The following is a 22,496-nucleotide window of genomic DNA, read 5'->3' on the forward strand; positions in this document are numbered from 1 at the left end:
TATGTGAAATCACTTATACCGCAGAGTTATTTTGCCATTTTCTTATATGAACTAAATTCTGAAATATGGAAGCCAGCCTAGTTTCTGTTTACAGTACTATATATTGTTTATATAAAACACTGCAAATGTAGAATTGACTCTCGGTAAAGTGAGTTACCAGAGTTAAAGTTGCCCCTCCCAGCTGTAACATCTGGATCTGTCATTGGATTGTGTGCATGCAATGTTTCATGCAAAAAAAGTAAAACTGCTACAGGATATGAGGAATTGAATGAATGCTGGTCATGCTTTGCCACTAAATATAGCTATTGCTTTTTGTGGTTTCTGTATGTTGAAATAAATTTATGTAACGTAAAATACTAAAATGTGTCAAATATAAAAAAAAGTGTTAAGTTTTTTAGGGTGTACACTTGATCACTAGCCCTCATTTTCACCATAAATTAAAGCACTTCACATAATTTTCCCTGTAACATGAAATTACTTCACTGCTGCTCTATGTATTATAAAACTGCGCATGTATCTTAATCTCATGCAAGTAAAATATTACTAGAGTGGTACAAAATAGGTTGTTTGGTGCACATTCCTTGACACAAGATTGTTGGGCCTAAATTTGATGCAACGAGTCCCTATTAGGGAATAGAACTCTGAAACCGATGATACAAGGCAATGTACTACTATATCGTTAAGGCCCTTGTCCGTGTACGAGTTGATGCTGTTCTAATTTTTTTAAACTTGTTGCACCCTGTCACTTTTAAGTGGTCCCGCTTTAGAATACGGTGTAACTGATATACTACTCGAGAGGAGGGGATTTTTATCAATTTCACCGACTTTTTGTTTTGTCCCGGCTCATAAGCACTTACACCACTTCCGTACGTTATTTTTATTTACTGCCAAAATATATCTACATTCATAGGATGAAGTTGAATATTTTTTTATTATAGGATTTACTCTTTAAATCAATGCTTTAGTTCCCTTTAAAATTATAACAAAAACTTTGCACTACGTGCACATGTATCAAGTAACTTGTTCAAAGGATCCTCCATCTATACTACTAGTGACATCTACCGATCATCCTAAATGCATTAATTGTGGAGCCATTATGGCTGCCATCGTAACTGGAAGTCAATATGACTATATGATAAATTTACCTCATCTAAGTCATCTCTACTTTCCACGATTGATGTGACAAATAATCTAGATGTTGTTGATTTCGTCTGCTCCATTCCTTTACAAAGGGATAAAGAGTTTATCACTGACACGAATTTTAAACGGCTCACATCCTTCCGCACATCTTTCTCTCCTCAAAATGCTTGCTAAGGTTGCGGATGAATACAAAGATGTGACATTTTGTGTAAATCGGTGAAAGTAAATAGTTCAATATAACCTGGCACAAACCCAAGCAACTCACACAATAAATAACGTCTTTACTCCAGTTTAACTGATTTATCACGTAAAAAGAGTGACGAGGGACGAGTTTTAACGACAAGCACGAATGAACAAAATTAGTCAATGAGATGTACAATAAAATGAGTTTTTTTGTAGTGCAGATGAGTGATGACAATATTTGCCCAATGTAGCTTAGTAATTACATGTGATCGTCTTGCTTATAGGCGACTCTGTTATGTACAGTGTGAGAATAATCGTCCTATCAATATATAGAAACATCACAAAAACACAACAGATAGGTGTATTTTAAACCACGTTGTCATGGGAGAGGGGAGGGGAGGAAAACATTTGTAGCAGACAACTATTGACGAAGTCCGTAAAGTCACTTTATATTGCTATTCATCCGCGATGAACTGTTCACGTAAAGAATTTTTAAAACGTTGTAACACTGTTGTGATCAGTGTAAAAAAATATTATTTTTCAGTGGCGTAATTTTATTTCACAATGTTGGGAGGCCGTTTGTTTTTATTTTTTGAAAGTTCAGTTTACCGTAGTTGTATACGTAGCCGGCTCAATGGTCGACTTCGGATCTCGCCACCGAAGTTCCCGAGTTCGTGTCCAGGCATGGGTGTTCTTGTGGTGAGTTTTTATTTTTAATCTCATATTAAGCACAGATAGGCCAATCGGGACAGCATAATTTTTAAAGTGGGATCCGAACCATTGTGGGTCTCCACCAGGCACTGGCGTACGCAAGATTTTTTTCAGGTGTAATTGTAAAGGTGGCTTAGCATATAGCTGCTTTTTAGAGGCTTATTAGAACTTTCCACTCTTAAAAATGGCAATCGGTGTCTTTACTGCATTTACTTGAAAATGTTGACTCCTCTCAATTTCGTAGGGAGTTGTAGCCCCATCCGTACACCAGTGCCACCGGGTATCGAACCGGGACCCCTTGTTTATAAGTCGACAACATTACGACCTCGAGGAAGCCCTGTTCTTGGTGAGTGTCCCTTCACCTAATCATCACATATCCTCATTGTCGCGATTAGCCAAAAGTGGCAGAAAAGCAACAACAAATCACAAAATTAGAACGTAGTGTTTGTATTCTCCCTTATTTTATGTCGCTTCTCTGTCCGTTTAGATTGCGACGATGAAGGCGAATAATAATAAGACGAAAGTGATAAAGGAGCACACACGGGGACTTCCGCGGGGAAGTGATTAGCGTACGGCACTACAAACCAGAGATCCCAGCTTCGATCCTTGGTTAAAGCACGAAGATATCATTGTGTTTCTTCCATGATCCATTTCAACAGTTCACCATTCATCCTCATCGTCGCGATTAAACTCCTACGATAAACACTGTCAACGAAAAGTTAAAACTAGCAACTATAAACGACGCAGTGGCGGAGAAACTGCATTCTCTATGGGGCGAGGAGCACCGAGGGAAATGACCAGATTTTAGTAGCTGTCATCTGTCATGTTAAATGAAGATTTGTTATTAGTTCTACACTTCTCGGGAGCAGGGTGGATATCACGCTTATGTTAATTGACGATACAAGATCCGACCAGGAGGGAACTACACTGTCTGGTGTCGGACGGAAGCTTGAATTTTTACGTGGGACCCTGCGGAAGTATTTCTTCTTTGAGTACTCTATGAACATGTTACCTAATATAACTGCACAAAGTCTATGAACGGAAAGAAGAGTTGTTGAAGAATAATGTCAGGAAGGAGCGTTTTCGTTCTCCATAAGAAAGACACGTGTTGATTGATTGATTTGGAGTTTTGAGTCCACTTTATGCACAGTGAGGCTAATTGGGACTGGACCTACAGTTGAAAGTGAGATCCGAACCACTATGTGGCTCCACCGGGTATCGGACCCGGGACCCCTTGATTACAAGGCGACGACGCTACCACTGCGCCATCGGGGAGGCCCCAACATGTGTTGATGGTATTTTAAATAACATTTATTCAGCTTAGCGATCGGTTAGAGATTCTTGCAATTGCCACATGTGGAGAAATAACATAACCTACTGTATACAGGGCGGTCATGAGGGTGTGCATTGAATACAGAGCTTAGCGTGACGAGAAGACACAGCGATATATATATATATATATATATATATATATATATATATATATATATATATATATATATATATATATATATATTTTGCTCAACTGTTTGTTGTTGTTGTTGTTGAACTTTTTATCATTAGAAGTTGTAGTGTTTATTGTTTGCATAAGGTTGCACTTATGTGCATATCATGAGCGTCTGGATTGGGGGGGGGGAGGCTATTGATGGCCTGAACCCCTTGCAAAAACTTCTAGTGCCGTTGTATATACTTGCATATTTTTAAAAACCTATCTAATATATGCCAATACAGTATGAGAAAAGGGAAGTAATAAAATAAAAACAATATTGGTACCTTCATAACTAATTGATAGAACTATTAGCGACTAAACATATAAAATAATAAGAAAAATTGCACATTAGTGATTGCGAATTGATTGTCTCCTAACAGTAATAGAAAAACTATAGCTAATCGAGACTGGATTATACTTTGGACATGGGCACTGCCACCGAAAATGGAGAAGCAGATCAATTCATTGCAATGTAACACCGTAAACTTGCACATTGAAGGCACATTTAGGGCAATGTGGGGATAGGCGGTAGGGCTCCACACATTCTTGATCTCAGAAGTATATGAGAGTTAGATCTATCTACCTTTGAAAATGTAGTAGAAGTATACAGTGATCAAGTTATTAGTGACGTCAGATATCCTGAGCTGCTATTCTCTCTCTCGTTTATGCACGTGTAAGCTACTTCTTTCATTCTTGCTTGCTTTCTTGCTTCGTCTCAGTGCCAGCCGGCCCCCGTAGCGAAGTGGTTAGGACATTGCGCTACGAAGCCAGGGGTCCCGGGTTCGAATCCTGGCTTGGGCATGGATATTTGTGAGTGTCCATTCATCAATTTCATCATATCATCACTCATACCAATCTTCGCAAATTAGCCAAAAGTGGCACAAAACGCGAAGTAAAATAAAGCAAATCAATCAATCAAATCGTCTCAGTGCCGGATCTACAGATTTTGGGCCCTCCTGCAAAATATAATTATAGCCCCCTTCTTAAAATACACGTACTTGTAAAGAGAAATGTCAATGCTTTTACCTTGTCTACCAAGAGAAAGTAAACTGTCCTCCCCCCTCCCCAGATTTTTTACCCAATCGACGCTATTGATGTAACGCACACAAAAACACACACACTTCTGGAATGATTTAATTTTATTTTTGTAATTTAGCTTTTGTTTTCTTCCACCTTTGGCTAATCACGACGATGAGGATGAGTAATGATAGGATGATGGAACACTCACAAAGAACACCTATGCCCAGGCCGGGGTTCCAACCTCGAACCCCTGGTTTCGTAGAGAGCTGAGATAACCACTTCGCCACGGAAGTCAGTACACCTCTGGAGAGGTAGGTATTGTACTTCTCATACAAAGGTTTTACAAAATCATATACAGATAAAACTTACGAAACTTACTTACAAAACTTGCAGATTTCATCTGTACATGATATTATAACCTTTAAAATATTTAGGTGGTTTTCTCTGCTCTGCGGTGCTGGACAAATTACTACATTTATTGTTATACCTACACATATTTGAGTATGTAATGGGCATGGCAACGGCCCCCTAAAGACTTGCTCCCCCCCCCCCCGCACTGTCGGGTTTTGCAGTTTATAGATCCGGCACTGCTTCATCTTCTTTATAGTATTTTCTGAACGAGCAAAAAACATATTTTCTTATATATTTATATTTTCATCATTTCCGTCACTTTTACGTATCTTTAGGTAAAATTGCGACGATGAGGATGATAATAAAATAAATTGATGGAGGAGAACTCAGAAAAGGAACATCAATATCCAGGCAGGGTGGGACTCGAACCCGGGACCTTCCGTGGGCATCTGCTATCGACTTCCATACAAGACCATCATCTGCTTAGAAGCCATAAAATTAAATTCCCAACTACACAATTGCTTGGAAAAAATGTAAATGGTCTCGAATTGAAACAAATAACGCACATTTTACTCGTGAGAGATAAGAAAACATTCAATACAAATTTCCGAAATGGAACGTTTATTCCTATATAAATATATCTACATCGCAAGTTCATAACCTCGCACACCAACTTGAACGTAGATAAAGAAAACCGGTTACTGAAGTCGCTGCTTTACAGAAATATTGTGTCTCGACGTAAAAGCATCGGAGCATGAAATTTCCCTCAATTTTCCCTTTCTCCTCTCAATTTACCCATTTTTTCCCTCTTTAACAAAACAATTTCCCTCCGCGAACAACTGACGTAGTGAAACCCGCACACACCTCCTCGCCTTGCGTGTTGCTTCAGTGACCAATTCTGGCTTTCTATTACGGTGTGCGTATACATGCTGCTGTGTTCCCACATTACATGCTGCTTCGTCTTGAAAACAACTATCGTGGAACGGCTCGGCACTTCCACCACAAATGTTGCGTGTTGACCGTTACAATCGAAAACGCAATACATCTAATTTGATAATTACTTGTTTTCTTTAGTTTATTATTTTATGTCACACTGGCGTACACGGTTTTTTCCCAGAGGGGCTGGAATTGTAAAGGTTATTTATTCTATAGCTGCGTTCTAGGAGGAGGGAGGGATACATAGAATATTTTGAAAGGACGCACATGGTAATCAGTGGTAATTTAAAAGGGGTTTGGATTTGCCCGAGGTTCTTACTGCTCTCATTTGAAAATTTTGGATTTTTCTCAAAATTTCTGGAAATGCTGTAGTCCCATCAGATTCCACCTGCGTTCGCCAACAATGCTAAGTCATTGATGTTTTATCAGGAATTCGAATCTAACATCTCGGTCCCGGGTTTGATTCCCGGTGGAGGCACATAGTGGTTCGGATCCCACTTTAAACTGTAGGTCCAGTCCCGATTAACCTTCCTGTGCATAAAGTGGACTTAAAACACGAAGCAATCAATCAATCCAACATTTCGTTCGGCTTGCAGAGCTATGTTCTGACATGCACGTGTATAATATAGATGCATACACACACACACACACATAATTAATATCGTTTCAGTTTGTTTTAAGTCCATTTTATGCACAGATAAATTAATCGAGTCTGGAACCTACAGTTTCAAGTTGGATCCCAACACTATGTGCCTCCACCAGGTATCGAACCCGGGACCTCTTTATTATAAGGCGACGAATGTCACTTGTATGTATGTGTAAATATATCAGAGTTATGCTCTGGGGGTTGTATAGCGGCACCGAGTTAAAACATTCCGATGCATTGGATTGGACAGCTTGTACAGATTTATTAAACAGTAAGGACACGTTGTACTGTACATACAATTCCCGATAAACTTACCTTGCAAGTTGATATATTTTATTTTATTTTTATTATTTAGAGTTGCTTTTCCAGTGGAACAACAATAAGGTGACAGGGGGCATTGTCACATTTCAAATCGTCTGTTTCAAAAGAAATGCTTTAGCACAGACTTCTACCCCATCTTGCGTGATTTACGAGGATGATAACGTCTTTGATACTGCTACTATTACTACTACTACTACTACTACTACTACTACTACTACTACTAATAATAATAATAATAATAATAATAATAATAATAATAATAATAATAATACCACCCCCACTATAAAATGATAATAACAACAACAATAATAATAATAATAATAATAATAATGATGATGAAATAATAATAATAATAATTATTATTATTATTATATTTCGGACGTTTATTCTGGTACTTGCCCCCCCTAGATAAATTTCGTGGTTGAGCCTCTGCGCTTTTCTTCCAGTTTTGGCTAATGGTGACGATGCGTGATGATATGATGAAATTGATGAAGGAACACTCACAAGACAGAACGCCCATGCCGAAGCCAGGAATCGAACCCGGGACCCCTCCTATTTCGTTTCATACAACGTATTATGCCCTGAGAAAATTCATCCTTCCTATTTGTAAAAATGCGTCAGCGCTCGGTAGACCTCACAGTTATGAAATAATAGACAAAAAAAATGGCATTACTGCCAATGCCCTTGCCAACGAAAGTGAAAGTTCCAGGGAATAACAATAACAAGAAAAAAGCGTTATTCATAATCGCAGAGTGGATATAAACCGACAGCGCCTCGGAAACTAGATGTGCGTTATCGCACAATAAACGTGGAACTCTTGGGGGCGGATCTTTAAGACCGTGTCCTGAGGGTTTCACGCTTCAACGCCACTCAGGCTGTAAGAAGGCCAAAGGGAAGCTGTAAGTCGTAAAAATATATGTTACGGTTCATGTGCGAGTATTGGTACGTAACAAAACCAGAAATTCATTTGCTGGTAGAATTGCACAGTTTGTCTTCGAAAGGAAAGTGATTTTTTTCGTTTTCCTGTGATTCAGCTCCGTTTCGAAACAGTCACGGTGATTTTTATCACGGTTCTACAACAAGGAAGTGATCAGTGGAGGATTCTGGGAGGAAGCAAACGTGGACTAACCTCTTCTGAAAGTTATCATATGTAAATTGGTTGTAACCTGGGTAATGTTTGCAGAGGTATAAGAGATGAATCCCCTCTACACCCTCCAGAGAGAAAGAGAGAGGGAGAGGGGAGGGGGTCGAAAAGCGGTGTTTACGTTGATTGATTCATTTAGTTTATTTTACTTCGCGTTTTGTACCTCTTGGCTAATTTGCAAAGATGGGGATGAGTGATGAAATGATGAAATTCATGAAAGGACATTCACAAACAACCAAGCCCGATCAGGATTCGAACCCGGGACCCTTGGCGTCGCAGCGCGATGTGGGGGTGTTTACGTGTACTTTTTAGTAGTCAGTCCTCATTTTGCCATCTTTTCTACCATTGACGTTCTTTTTTTTATTTTTAAGGAATACTGGGCCAAAGGGGCCATTACCACCCTTCCTTGGGCACGCCATTGAGAACATACATCTTCGTAAAAGACTGATGTTTTCAAAACTGAAATTAAGAATCAGATAACTTCTATGACATCACACGATAGGGCAAGTCGAATGATTTGTTCGTTTGACTTGGTTTGCTTTCCTTCTCTTTTCTGCCACTTTTGGCTAATCGCGAAGATGAGGATGAGAGATGATATGAAATTGATGAAGAGAGAACACGCAGGTTTGGATTCGAACCCGGAACCCCTGGTGTCGTTGGGTGCCGTGATAACCACTCCGCGCAAGTCGAATGGTGCCTCTGTAAAGGAGGTTAATCGGAAATTTAAAGAATGAAACCGGTTCGAGCATTGCCTTTTTGGATAGGTGTTATAATTTCGAGCAAATTATGTACGAAACATGTTACAGAGTAGCCGACCTCCGCAGCAGAGTGGATCACACGCTACGACACCATGAGTTTCGGGATCGAATCTCGACTCGACCTGGGCATGAATGTTATTTTGTGAGCGTCCCTTCATCAACCGATCTAATCATCATTCATTCTCATCGTTGCGATTAGCCTTAACAGGCTGAAAAGCAACGTAAAATAAGAAAAATGCAACCATTTCGCTACTTCAGGAAAGATTCAGATTCAGATTCAGATTCAGTATCTTAGATAATTAAGTATTTATAGAAACCACAACTAATATATTACTACCGAGTTTTGAAATGAATAGTTGCGTTTTAAAGGAAAATGGGAAATTGCTGATATGTACGAGGGAATTTTCTGAGAACTATAGTTGGCAGCACTGATGAAGACGAGTTAAATCTGTTCACAAGTGTCATTTGGAGGCAGCCGCAGCTGGAAACCAAAGCTTTTGCGATTACTTGCCGCGAACTAAATCGAAGAACAGAAAGTAGGCATCGTATTACCAGAGAAAACAACTTTGTAGGGAGAAATAGGGGAAGGGAAGGGAGGGGCTTATTCCAGATAAAATATAACGGCGTGAATAGTTAGTCTGGATCATCGACATAAGTGTGTTACATCGAGTTAATTATCAGTCATTTTTGCTTATTAAAACATTTTAATAAATATAGGGTGAGGCAATAAAACTTGAAGATTTAAAAAATTCACAAAAAATAGAGAGAGCAAATATTAGTTAATTTTTTAACATGAATGTACTGTACATGAGTTGAAATTACTAGTGTACCTGAAAAATGTTCATTTTTTTAATATGGTGTCAGTAAGATGGCGTCCTTGGTTTTGCACACATTGTCGGAGTCTCAGAGGAAATCCGCCCATCCGAAATTAATCCACACACTCTCCATGAAACGCCTCTCTATTCAGGAAAAGTAACAGTGTAGTGTGCATTATCATCTCGTGGAATCATCGGCCCCTACTGGACGTTATGCTGACATGTTGGTAACCTTTTTCCTGCCTGCCCTCGATGGCTATGACCTAGATAAAGAAACACTCTTCCAGCAAGATGGTGCAACTAGCTATACTGCTAGAGTGTGTATGGATGTGCTTAGACTCGCATTTCCTGGTCGTCTCATCAGCACATTCGGCGATATTCCGTGGCCTGCCCGTTCACCCGATTTGCCGGCTCCTGACTTTTTCCATTGGGGTTACCTCAAATCCAAAGTATTCAAGGACAATCCTCTCAAGAACAAGGGATAATTTGAAGGAGCGAATTCGGCAAGAAATCCACAACATTCCGTTGGAGATGCTACGAAGCGTCATGGGCGGATTTACTCTGAGACTACGACAATGTGAGCAACACTTAGGACGCCATCTTACTGACACCATATTTAAAAAAGATGAACATTTTCCAGGTACACTAGTAATTTCAACTCATGTACAAGTAGTTGTATTTACAATATTATAAACTCAACTTATAAGTGTAGAAAAGAAGAGCTCAAATGATTGAACAGCCCGATTTGCCTACACTTAAAATTATGTCAAGAGGGGCATATGCGTCAATTCTTCAGGTGTGATATGTTTTTAAATTTCATGAATTTTGAATTCTAGTGTAGAAAAGAAGAATTCTCAACAGACAGATTTGCCTACACTTAAAACAATGCCAAGTTCTCATATGATCTTATTGTTTACAGTGTGTTTTTCTGTCAAAATCCCAGGAATCTTGATTTCTAGTGTAGAAAAGATGAGCCCCCTCTCAGATTGATTCTAGAGGGGGCCGACTCAAACCTAGAAGCCTCTAGATTACTAAAGCAAAAATACTTATATAAAGCTCATAGCTCCTGGGTTCTGAGACCCAGTAGAGTGTGGTGCATAGCCCCATGGATTTTATTGTCTTGTAAACAAGAGGCTCGGGTTTGAGTCCTGATAAAATGTGAAGCCTCCCCTGATGGCAAAATGTTAATATTGTTGCCTTGTAAACAAGAGGCTCGGGTTTGAGTCCTGATAAAATGTGTGAGATTGAAATACATGCGGCAAAATAATATCTCCACACGTGAGATTTTGAGAATAATTACTGCTAGTTGATATACAACTGATAGCTCCCAGATCTGAACCCCCCCCCTCCTCTCCTCAGACAGATTCGGCCATGTATGTAAAAGCTATATCTGTGTGATTGTTGTTCATAAACTTGTCAAAAATATGGCCCTTTTGATATTGTTTTTGGCCATATTCCTATGCTCTACAACTTACAGATCTAATTCAATACAAAATGCAGGCAAAATTTGAGCTGTTGCCTGCTTTTTTTCTAATCTCTGATCAATTCCATTGCTCGGGGTAGGCAATTATTTAGCTCGGAAATGCATGAATTGATATTAATCTATCAAAAGACTAATGTTTTGTTTGCATGCCTTGCCGGCACACAAGAGATATAATCTACACAGCTAGAAGGGAGCATTAATAATATTTCTGTGTAATTCACTGAAGGGGCTATTAATCTTTCTGTGCGACAGGGGAAAAATTCCTAGTCATGCAAGACAACATGTAAAAGTGTAACAAAGATCATTGAGATAAAGATACAAATTTTCTGACACAGTGGCAATGAACTGCCTTTCATGCTGAAACCAATTCTTATTCTGATAATACGAGCATAGGCAAGGCTTAGAGAATATTATGACAGTTCAAAATCCAATTTTGTCTGTATTAGGGTCTCAGAACCCAGTAAAATGTGGATATATTCCATATGGAGAAGTGTTAATATTGCTGCTTTGTAATCAGGGGCTCTGGGTTTGAGTCCTGATAAAATGTGTAAGATTGAAATACATACAACAAAATAATATGCCCACACATGAGATATTCACTGCTAGCTGATATACAGTTGAGGTTTCAAAGCTGGTAGAGTGTCTGGGCCTCTCTGACAGCAAAGTGTTGGTATTATTGCTTTGTAATCAAGGGGCTTCTGTGTTTGAATCGGCCCTCTAGAATTGCTCCGTGACTCTCTCATTTCTTACATCATAAACATATGATTTTTCCCCTATGAGAATAACACTACATATGGTGTCATCGGGGAGTGTATCGTGGAATTCACAGATAATTTTAATGTTTGTCCTGTCATTCACCACAACTTGTTTCCTTTTTGAAGTGTTGATGACAAACATGGGCCTCTGTGCTTTGAATTCATCTGGTGTGTAATACATGTCAGTATTGCCAGTAGTGACCCTTTTGAATGCTGAAAATGCTTCATATAATTTGAGGAAATCATCCTTGGACATGTCTAAATTATAATTTTCTCTAGGAAATACCTCATTTCTGCCATTTTTAAGATATATGTTCTTGATGTTGCAGCTATCAAATTTACTTGAATTTTTTTCCTGATTATTGTGTCTTCCAGTCTGAAACAGTACCACCACAAAATCTGGCATGTCGTATTGTATACTGGAGAATGAATTTGTAGCATCAAACTCATAATAAGTACCAGTTGCGGGCTTCTGTACACATTGATATGTATAAAATTGTAAAGGAACCTGTGGATTTTTTATTATATCTGCTTTGTATTTAAGAGCATAACTGGCCTCATATTCAACAACCGGGATTCTTAGCTCCATAGTCTGAATAATGCATTTGCCTGCATCTGGTAGGGTATTAGGCAGAGCTTCCCCTGTAGAGTTTAATGTGCTGTACCTCATCAAAGCATTATTATCATTGGCAGCTCTTCTAAATGTGATTCTTAAACCACCCTTCCACATAATATCTTTGTAATCTGAGAAGAATCCTGGCAACAGGCGCATTGGGAACAGCACTGTGTGGTTTTTAGTAATTATCTTATCACCAGCCTCAAATCCACCTATTGTGTAGTAAGAAGCCTCGGTTTTGGATAATTTTAATGTGGCCAAAGCTGTGGAGGTAATGCCGGGATAATCTATTCTGTTTATAACAACACCATGTTTTCTGATCTCAATTTCAGAGAATAGATGCGGCACAAAATTGTCCACCAATCTTATATTTGAATTTGCCGGATAATCTGTACCATCGAGCTTTACAACATCAAATTTGATGTATAAATCTCCTCTGTGGGGGTGTATAAAGCCATCCCCTACATCAAGATCAACCTCAATCTCTGTGTTGGGTTGATTTAAATTTGCAAATGTCCTCCTGTTTGGAGGGAATGATTGTAGCTCATAACTCTCAATATTTTCCATTTTCTTCTTGTATGTATTTTTATTTAAATATTAATCTCTATGATTGCAGTTGTTGTGGCTCCAGCAAAATCAACTAATTCTTCTTTTTCATTAGTGACCATCAATTCAATGTTATCTATTCTATTATGGCACACAGGAAAATATAATGTTGGGGATGGATTGTAGATGATGGGCTCCATGAATTCAGAGTTAGGTTTGAATGTTGCAATGATGCCAGTTTGTTTGTAAGTGCCTATGCCATTTGATTTGGTGATCATACCCTCAGCCACATTACAGTGAATATTCAGAGTCTCAATGGCTAAGAATTTAGGTATATTAATAGCAGTGTATTTGATGCCTGGTTCAAGTTTTGTGTTGTTCTCAAAGCCCAACAGCTCTCCTATAGTACCCAGATCCACTGTTTCTGTAGCAGATACAATCTCTACTCTGTGAGTGACAGAATTTTGACTTAACACTACACCTCTGGGTAATTGAGCATTTAGAGTGGATAGATTATATTGCCGTGGAGTGATGACAATTTTTTGATCCCCTACTGCAATTGTGTTGTTGTGGTGTGTAATATTTGGGATCAAGTACATGCCATAAAATGCTCTGAGAGCTATTGTTTTGGGATACACTATGTCATCATGTAATTTGAGTTTCAATATTGAATTTTGGCTGGTGAGATGGAATACCCCCATGATGTTTTAAATACCACAAGGCTTTTTGAAAATTTTCAATTGATGGTTTATTTATTTGAGACATATATCTAAGAACAGATAAACACAAATGTCCACAATTAACATCTTTGAAGTTTTGAACACGGGTATTATTGTAATAAAGATTAGTTGAATTTAGATATTTTATTAAATTTTCAGGTGGAACACCTCCAAATGAATCAAACACAAATGCCTCATTGTTTAAATATTTAAGATAGCAGATCCAGTGAGTGCCCTGATTTTTGTACTTATCCAAATTAACAATGCCACACTCTTTGTTGAGTGGTTGTTCTGGTAAAGAATCAGACATGTACACACCTCTAAAATGTTTGATGCCCAGTGGCTTGATTAAAGCTTCAATATCTTGGTTTGTAAGCGGCTCTTGTTTTTTTTTTAACTTATTCATGGCTCTCTTAACACCTTTGCCTTGTTTCTCAATGGCCAGGTTATGGCGCTTCAATTCATCTAATTCTGCTTTATTTTTCTTGGCATCTATTACTGTTTTTGCTATGGCAGCTGATCCCCCAGCCAAGCTCCCCACAGCCCCGAGAGCAGCTAAGATGGCAGGGATAGTAAATATAAATCCCCCCACATGTGATTTTTTTCTTGATTGCTGTAATTTTTTTAATTGGGGGGTACTAAGTAATAATTTCATACCATGGCCCTTGGCAAGACAAGAATTTTTTTTCTTGCGCTGCTTTTTGGTCAAAAGACTATCAATAGTTTTAAGAGATTTAAGACCTGCATAAGGTATTTGATACATAACACCCTTGGCCTTCATTGTAGGTTTATTATATTCATATTCACAACCCCCACCCCAGTTTTTGTTTGGTGTTCATAGCTATGGTGGTTCCCAATGCTGCTATTTTTTCACTTAAAGAAGCATCTTTGCTTACAAATCTACCAAATGCAGCCTCTTCTCATTTCTTGTCTGCAACATGTCTCTTGTCAAGATCAGAATGTGTGTTGTATGCTATGTCATGGTCTCTACAAGCAGCATCTAGGGGATTAACACCAGGATCACCTCTGTTTAATCTATGGTCCAATTTTGTGCCTGGACCACAATACTGATAGCCTGGAATGTGTATTTCAAATGGCAACTTGTTTATAATGTCATTAACCAAGCCCCGACCCTCAGAAATATTCCAAAATTTAGGTGGTAGAGTATTAATAATTTTTATAAGATATCCAATCCTCTTAGTGTCATTCACTATAAAATTAGACAATTTGGTGCTTATCATGTCCATAATTCCAACCTTTTCATTGTAAAAATTGTGGTTGCCAGCATTTTCCTCCCCAGCTATCACCAATAACCTATCTACAAGTTTCCTGACATCATCAACCCACACAAATTCTTTAGGCAGGGTGTTGTATTGTTTGATTCCACTGCCAGTCTTGATCTGAGACCATATGGGCTTGATTAAATTATTGTATTTTGCTCCACTGCTAGACTTGACTCTTTTTTGTGTGGGATCATTGTTCTGGTATAGAGCATCTGATTTTATTAATATTTCTTTGTAATATTCATAATCTTGATCTGTATAGCTGCCAGGTCTCTTCCTAGTCATCAGTTCCCACAATCCAGGTGTGCCGGGGTACTTAACAAAAGCACCTTTTTCTCCGAGACGAGATTCTGAATATACAATCAGATCATCCCCCATAAATGTTACTCTGAAATTGCCAATTCTATGTATGATGCTACCATCACGCTCTGTGTCAGCATATAAGCCAAAAACCTCATCTTTGTTGTCTTTAGATGTGCTTAAATATTTTTGAGCAAGAAGACCCAATTCAATAGGATCCTGAGTAGCTTCAATTCTTCTAGGAGCAATAGGACTAGGTGTATGAATACTGGAAAGTGGGGTGAATGGATAATCTAATATGTTTCTTGCAGCTACAGGTACAAGCTCTGTGATCAAATTTTGATTTTGTTCTGTAACAGTTTTGATATTTTTACCTAATTCACCAATAGCATCAATTATAGGCTGTTCTGTTTGTTTGTGTTTTTCATAGATTCCCAGGTTCTCTGATTTCCATCCCTTAAATCTTTTTACAAGATAATCTCTTAATTTAAGATCATCAATAATTGGCCTTTTCATGGTTATTTATTTATGTTTCAATGTCTAGAAAATTGTTGATTTTATTTCTATATTTGCCACTATTGGGTGTTCTTGTCATATCAATTGTGACAAACCCATAACTGTCCTGGTTCCAGCACTTACTGCAAAACTTGGAAAAATCATTGTAGCTCAAGTCCCCACCTACATATTCATCATGTATGTGTTTGAGGTTGGTATGGTCTTGATGAAACACACATATAAAATTGCTGTTGTCTCGGATCAGCTGCTTGGGTATTTTTGAAAAAGTCTGTGCCAGGTAGAAGCAATCAATGTTTTTGTGTCGGCCCTGTGTAAAGAAATTTCTAACCTTGTTTTGATTATCCAGTATAATGTCATCAAACACAACAACAGAATTATCGAGACATTCATGGAGTGGCTTAACATCTGGTTCAAAAGTGGCAATATCCAATCCATCATATAGCTTCATCAGCTGTTGATATTTTAATTGTTCCAAGCTCTTAGAGAAGACATACAAGTGCCTGTTTTTCCAGTCTAACCAGTTGGGTGCCAATAAAAAATTATCAATCATTAGTGTAGTTTTACCAGAAGCAGATGGCCCAACAATAAGACACCTAATATTATCAGGCAGCAAGTTGCCATTTCTCTTATTCTGCTGTTCAGGTTCTGGCAGCCTCTTTATAACATCCCAGGTGTTTATATTATCACTTTGTTTGCATCGATCCAGCTGTGTTCTGGGAGTCCTAGCCATTTGACAAGTAACTTTTTGCCTTTTCTGCGGATGATTTTTTCTATGAGATATGTGTCAGGCTGTTTAGTTTTGCTGAGCTCTTCTTCATAGAACCTGCCTTTGAGAATTTCTCCTCGGTGATCCTTTATTATATATGTGTTAGGGGTCCCGGGTTTAACTTGAACCACTGTAAATAATTCAGTGCTCCAGTTTCTTGTAAAACCTCTTTTGAATAAGTGCTTATATTTGCTGATTCTTACTTGATCACCCACCCTGTATTTGGCCTTTCTTGTTGTTGGCTGGTATCTAGGATAATAAACAGTACTGATCAATTTTTGCTCATCAGATGAAGTTACTTCAGAGGGTTTCATGTTGATTGTGGAATGGACCGAGTTGTTATATTTATGTAGAAGTTCTGGAAGAATATTAATCCATTTATAATTACCTTGAAGTGTAAATTGTTTATACATAAGATTTTTTAGGGTTTTGTTGAATCTCTCTACAATTGAGGCCTTGAGATCACTGTAACTCGAATAATGTTGTATTGACTGGCTTTTAATAAATTGTTGAAACACTGAATTATAAAATTCTTTGCCATTATCTGTTTGCAAATAGCGCGGTGATCTTCCACTCTGATTGATGATTGTTCTGATGGCTTCTGTAACACATTTTCCAGTCTTGGATTTGAGTGGCACAGCCCAGGCAAATTTTGAAAATGTATCTATAACAGTGAGTAGATACTTGTAGCCCTTGTTGATTTTGTCTAAGTTTTTCAACTGTCCACTTGCCATCTCAATCAAGTCGCACTGCCATAAATCATCTATGCCTTTTGTAACTACTAGCAATCTCTTATAATTATGTCTGGCTTGTCTGTGTAATTCATCAACAATAATTTGTCTAGACATAATATGTAAACAAGAATATTGCAACTATGGGGTGTTCAGCAGCTGATACTACAGGATTTTCTAAATATAATTTGTCCCCTATTTGTATTTTAAATTCCAGAGCGCCATCATCTTCAACATAGGCTGTTTCTAATGTATTGGGATCTGTAAAATCCTCCAATTCTACACTGGTGATTTTCACTTTGTTATCAGCATTTGTTATTGATAAGGTGGGGTAGTGGTGTGCCTGTGGTTGAAGCCAATATTTGATCTTGATTGGTCTCAATGTGCCCCCAACAAAAAACTGGTAATAAAATTGTGCAGGGGACAGCATATATATTTTGCCACCTGGTGTAAATGGTGAATCATATTCTTTGTTGGGGATGCTGTACAATTCAAGAATTACTGTATGTTTAGGATTTTCAATTATGCCTGTTATTTCTTTTTCTGCTGTGAGCAATCTACTTGTTACAGATTCAAGGTGCTCATTGATAGTCCTAACAACATCATCATGGCCTGGCTTGATTTTTATGTCCACAACAAGTTTCTTGTATTGTTGCACAATTTCTTGTAGCTGGGTGGCAAAAACAGACAGAGCATTTGCTTGATTGGATTCCATGGTCCCTAGCTGTTGCTTGATATTAGCTACAATTTCCTGTAAATTTTCAACAACTGCCAATTTTGAATTTTGAGCAGTAAGATCATGGACCTGTCTTCTGATATCCTCAAACAGGGCATGCAATTCATTAATATGTTGATTAGTTGGAAGAGTGGCCACTGTCTGAGTGAGATGTTTGATCTCTGCCTGGATATTCTTGATATCTTCTGATTTCAATATGCGATTCACTGCTCTCTTAATATTTTTAAGTTCCTGTGATGTAGGCAGATTTGATACTGTATTTTGCAAAGATTCAAGTGCCAATTTTACATTGTTTAATTCAGAAGCATCAGCCACATTTTGCATAGCATTTTGGAGCAGGGCTATATCTGCCTGAGTGGGTGTGGATTGTTGTAAAATTTCAAGCTTTGTTTGGATATCATCAATCAAGTGATGAAAATGAGATAGCTCAGATTCAGTGTTGAGGTTTTCAAGCTTTGTGATCTGTTGCTGGACACTAACAAGGGTATCTACAATACCGGGCAGGCGGGATTCTTGTACATTTGCCAAATCACTTTGCACTGCTGCTATGGTACCTTCAAGATGGGTTATGGTACTTTGAATTTTTCCAAAATCTTCATATGTTTCAAGTTGCAGCTTAATATTGGCTACACTGCGAGTTATTGCACTCAAAGCATCAGAAGATGGCAAGTTGTTCATAAAATTTTCAAGTGTCTCAATTTTTTCTTTAACCTCGGCTATGGCATTGTTCAAGGGGTCCAGATTAGGTATCTGTAATGATTGAATCTGTTCTTTTAGAGTGGAAATCACTAGATCAAAATCTTCTTGTGATTTTATGCTTTTGACAATTGTTTGGAGCTGTGCCTGGACATTATTTATTTGCTCTTCCAATTGTTGTTTCAATTGCTCAGAGTTGGTGGCCTGGGTCTTAAATTTGGCTTGAAGAGCTGCTACAGCCTCTTCTAAACTTTGAAAATTATCCAATGTGGCCAAATCAGTATATTTCTGAAGCAATAATTTGAGTTCAGAATCAATTTTAAGAAGAGGGTCCATGCATTGTGATTGCAAATTTGTAATTTCTAATTGAAGACTGGCATTGAGTGTAGTTTGTAAAGCTTGTAAATCACTTCTTAATTTCTTGACTCTGACATCAAGCATCAAAATCTCATCACTGTGATCTTCATGCCTTGTATGACCAAATATATCATTAGGCATTTTTGTTTTAGCGGTTATTTATTATTGAATATCTGATTCTTAATTCTATAAAAAAGGGTATAAGCTTGTCATATGATCCCGGGACCTCAATATATAAGCAGTCACCAGCAGAAACAGTATAAACAGTGCCAGAAATCATGTTTGAGTGCTTAATTCTATAAATATTTCTCCCTACTGAAATTTTAACATCACCCTCAGGAGTTGTAATAAATTGTAATTGCCCACCTACAGGTAATTGGTAATAATTTAAATTATTGTTAAATATGTACAATGTTTTGCCTGTTTCATCATCAACATCTGTAAGTATGCTGTTCAGATGAATAATTAACAAAGCACTCAGTTTAGATATCATATCAGAAGAGGGTTGTGGTGTTGGCAGCTCCATAATAGCCTGTTTTTTGAACCCAAATAAGTTCATAGGCATGTTTATTTATTTCAAATCATGCTCTGTATTTGTGCATTGATTCCCATTTTTCAAATCACAATGACCCCATGGTAAAGTATGTATGCCACATGATAAAATGCATCTCTTATCATCATGTGGGTCCAGAGCCACTTTTCTTACAATATTTGTAGTCAATAAGTGATCCACACTCTGAATTCTATTTTCTGATGTTTTGATTGTGCTACATGATTTGAGGCAATTTTTATAATCTTCAAATTCAAGCTCTTTTTCAACAGTTACTCTGCCAATGCCCTTGGCCTTTTTGGCAACAACACCACTACATGTTTCAAAACTGTACATCTTGGCCCTTAACCCAGCAAATGCCACAATAACATCACCAAGTGTCTCATCTTTTAACTTGCCAGGCTCCTTTTTGTTGTGGGGTTGAATTTTTGAATGTTCACTGGTATCAAAATATTCAAGCAATGCAGGCTGTGACATATCTTTATAAACATCTTCTGTTTGAATATCAAGAACAAAACTATCTGTATCCATGTACATCAATTTTACACGATCCTTATAAAAAGGCTTCAACACATCATAATACAATTTTAACATGTGTAATTTGGCCAATTCCAATATTACAGCCCCTACATAAATAGGTTTATCAAACTTAATTTTTGTTTTTTTCATGTTGAAAAGTGCCATATTTTCATCATAAATTCTCATCATTTTCAGCTAAAATATTTAAATTCTGCTTGTCAAACCCCTCGTATCTGATCAAATGATGAAAATCATAATTGGATGCTCCATGGCAAAATATGGGGACAAATTTTGGTCTCTGGATCTTAATATTACAGCTATTACACAGGGCCATTAAGAATTTACCATCTGTATGAGAATGGTGTTTCACCTTGATATTTGTATCTGAAAATTCAGAATCATATACCGGGCATTTTTCTGCATTGTTGAAATCTTCAATCTGTTTCTCTGTTAAAGGCAACATGGGTTTTGATTTTAATAAGATATTAGATGCTATGTCATGGCACTCATTTTCTATTCTATATGCAAATTCTTTGATGGCATCTGGTCCCTTGTATGAATCTTTTTTACTAACTACACCATCCTGTACAATCACATAATAAAAGCTGGAAGGTTCATGTAACTGGTATGGTGTAATTGAAGATTCTTCAGGGTCTGGGCTACAGAATGCAAGAGGTTTGAGATTTGATTCAAAATCACAGACTATATATGCTGGGTGTTCCAACAAGGCTTCAAACTTTTTGAATTCTGCATTTTCTCTTGGATTGGGCATTACCATATGAACAGGTTTATAGTTGCCACAGTATTTCAGATGCTCAATTAACTTGTTTTTAGCAATTTCTGCATTCACTTCCCGAACCCTATTCACCATTTTTTGACCATCAAATACAGTTAAACATCTTCTGCACAACTTGAATATTGTATTGAATTTGTCTAGTTGTGTTCTCACTAAAGCTTCAAGACTGTGTATCAGAGTGTAATGATATGTGCCATCCTCTTCAATTAAGAGCAGATCAATCGGAACAGCAGAATCATCATCAAATGTACTGATTCTGAGAGGTGCTATCAAACAATTGCCACGGCCAGTGGAACAAATAAATACATTAATAGATAATTGTTTGCCATTGATATGCCTGGCCTTTTTTTCAAATTTATCAATATTCTGAACAGACATTGGATATTCTAAACCCTCCATTGCTTCATCAAAATTGTGTTCATATTGTTTATAATAAGTTATTCTCTCAGGATTCCTTGAAACTGGATAAAAAGCAGCTAAAATACACCACAAAAAGCATTTCTCATCATTATTTTCAATATTGACCACGGCTCTTTTGTTTTTAATATTGGCAGGTAATGGCAGATATGTAGAACCTTGTAATGGGCTGAATTCAGAAATATTAACATATAACTTGTGTGGAGATCCGCATAGGCTCCATCCAGACTCTTTTCCAGCAAATTCAGAGTGTTTAATATTCAATTGATCTATCAAACTGCTTATTATTTTGTCTGAATTTGTATTTGAATATACCGGTACAGTTTCTGTTATGTGGGGCTGTGTAAATTTTGTGCCGTTTGGTTTCTTATATTGTGTAAACAATTTGAGGGACAGCTTATAAGAGCCATTTTGTGCATTTAGAATTGCCTGCACATCAGGATTTACATTGTTCAAAAAATTCTTAATACCACATCTTGGCTCTGATTCAAACCGGTAATCCCTTAATTGGCCATTAAAACTGCTATGGATAGGTGTTTCATAGCGTGGCTGCTTTGCGGGTCCAGCATTAACAGGTGCTTCATGCTTCCTTTTCAGACCAGATGTAGATGGTTGTGAGGGCAATATTGATGACTGTACATAAGAATTACACTTGTGCCATTTGTAATATGCCTTGCTTAATATTTTATGGCATCTTGGACACATTTTTGTGGTTTTTCTGCATTTCTTAGAGTTACAAATATGCCGGTGCCTAGACCAATTAGAACTAGATATATTTTTATTACACTGATTGCAATATTTTTGTTTTGGCATTTTTGTTGTTTATTTATATAAAATTTCCTGGTCCAAAAAAACAGAACTATGGACAATATGCCAAAACAATTATAACAGCAGTGAGTGGCTGAGCTGGTGCTTTTATACCCAGACAACAGCAATAACTAGGCTCTGGTGATCCCCAATATAAAATAATTTTGCTCTTTTATGCTGTTGAACAACACTTTTTACCAGGTTTCAGATCTGGGAGCTATCAGTTGTATATCAACTAGCAGTAATTATTCTCAAAATCTCACGTGTGGAGATATTATTTTGCCGCATGTATTTCAATCTCACACATTTTATCAGGACTCAAACCCGAGCCTCTTGTTTACAAGGCAACAATATTAACATTTTGCCATCAGGGGAGGCTTCACATTTTA

The 22,496-nt window shown here is 37.6% G+C and overlaps 1 protein-coding gene across 1 annotated transcript in view; it reads right to left on the reverse strand.

Annotated features, from left to right (window-relative positions):
• Positions 1–1,411, reverse strand: part of IntS3 (integrator complex subunit 3) — a 50,252-nt gene extending 48,841 nt beyond the window's left edge. Inside the window, exon 1 of the mRNA XM_083116058.1 lies at positions 1,146–1,411. Coding sequence (XP_082972184.1) covers positions 1,146–1,220 — 75 coding nt within the window. The 5' untranslated portion in view covers positions 1,221–1,411. The remainder of the gene's footprint in view (positions 1–1,145) is intronic.
• Between the last annotated feature and the right edge of the window lie 21,085 nt (positions 1,412–22,496).

Source organism: Lepisma saccharinum, unplaced genomic scaffold, assembly GCF_977018435.1.
Source record: "Lepisma saccharinum unplaced genomic scaffold, izLepSacc3.1 HAP1_SCAFFOLD_341, whole genome shotgun sequence".
Classification (NCBI taxonomy): Eukaryota; Metazoa; Arthropoda; class Insecta; order Zygentoma; family Lepismatidae; genus Lepisma; species Lepisma saccharinum.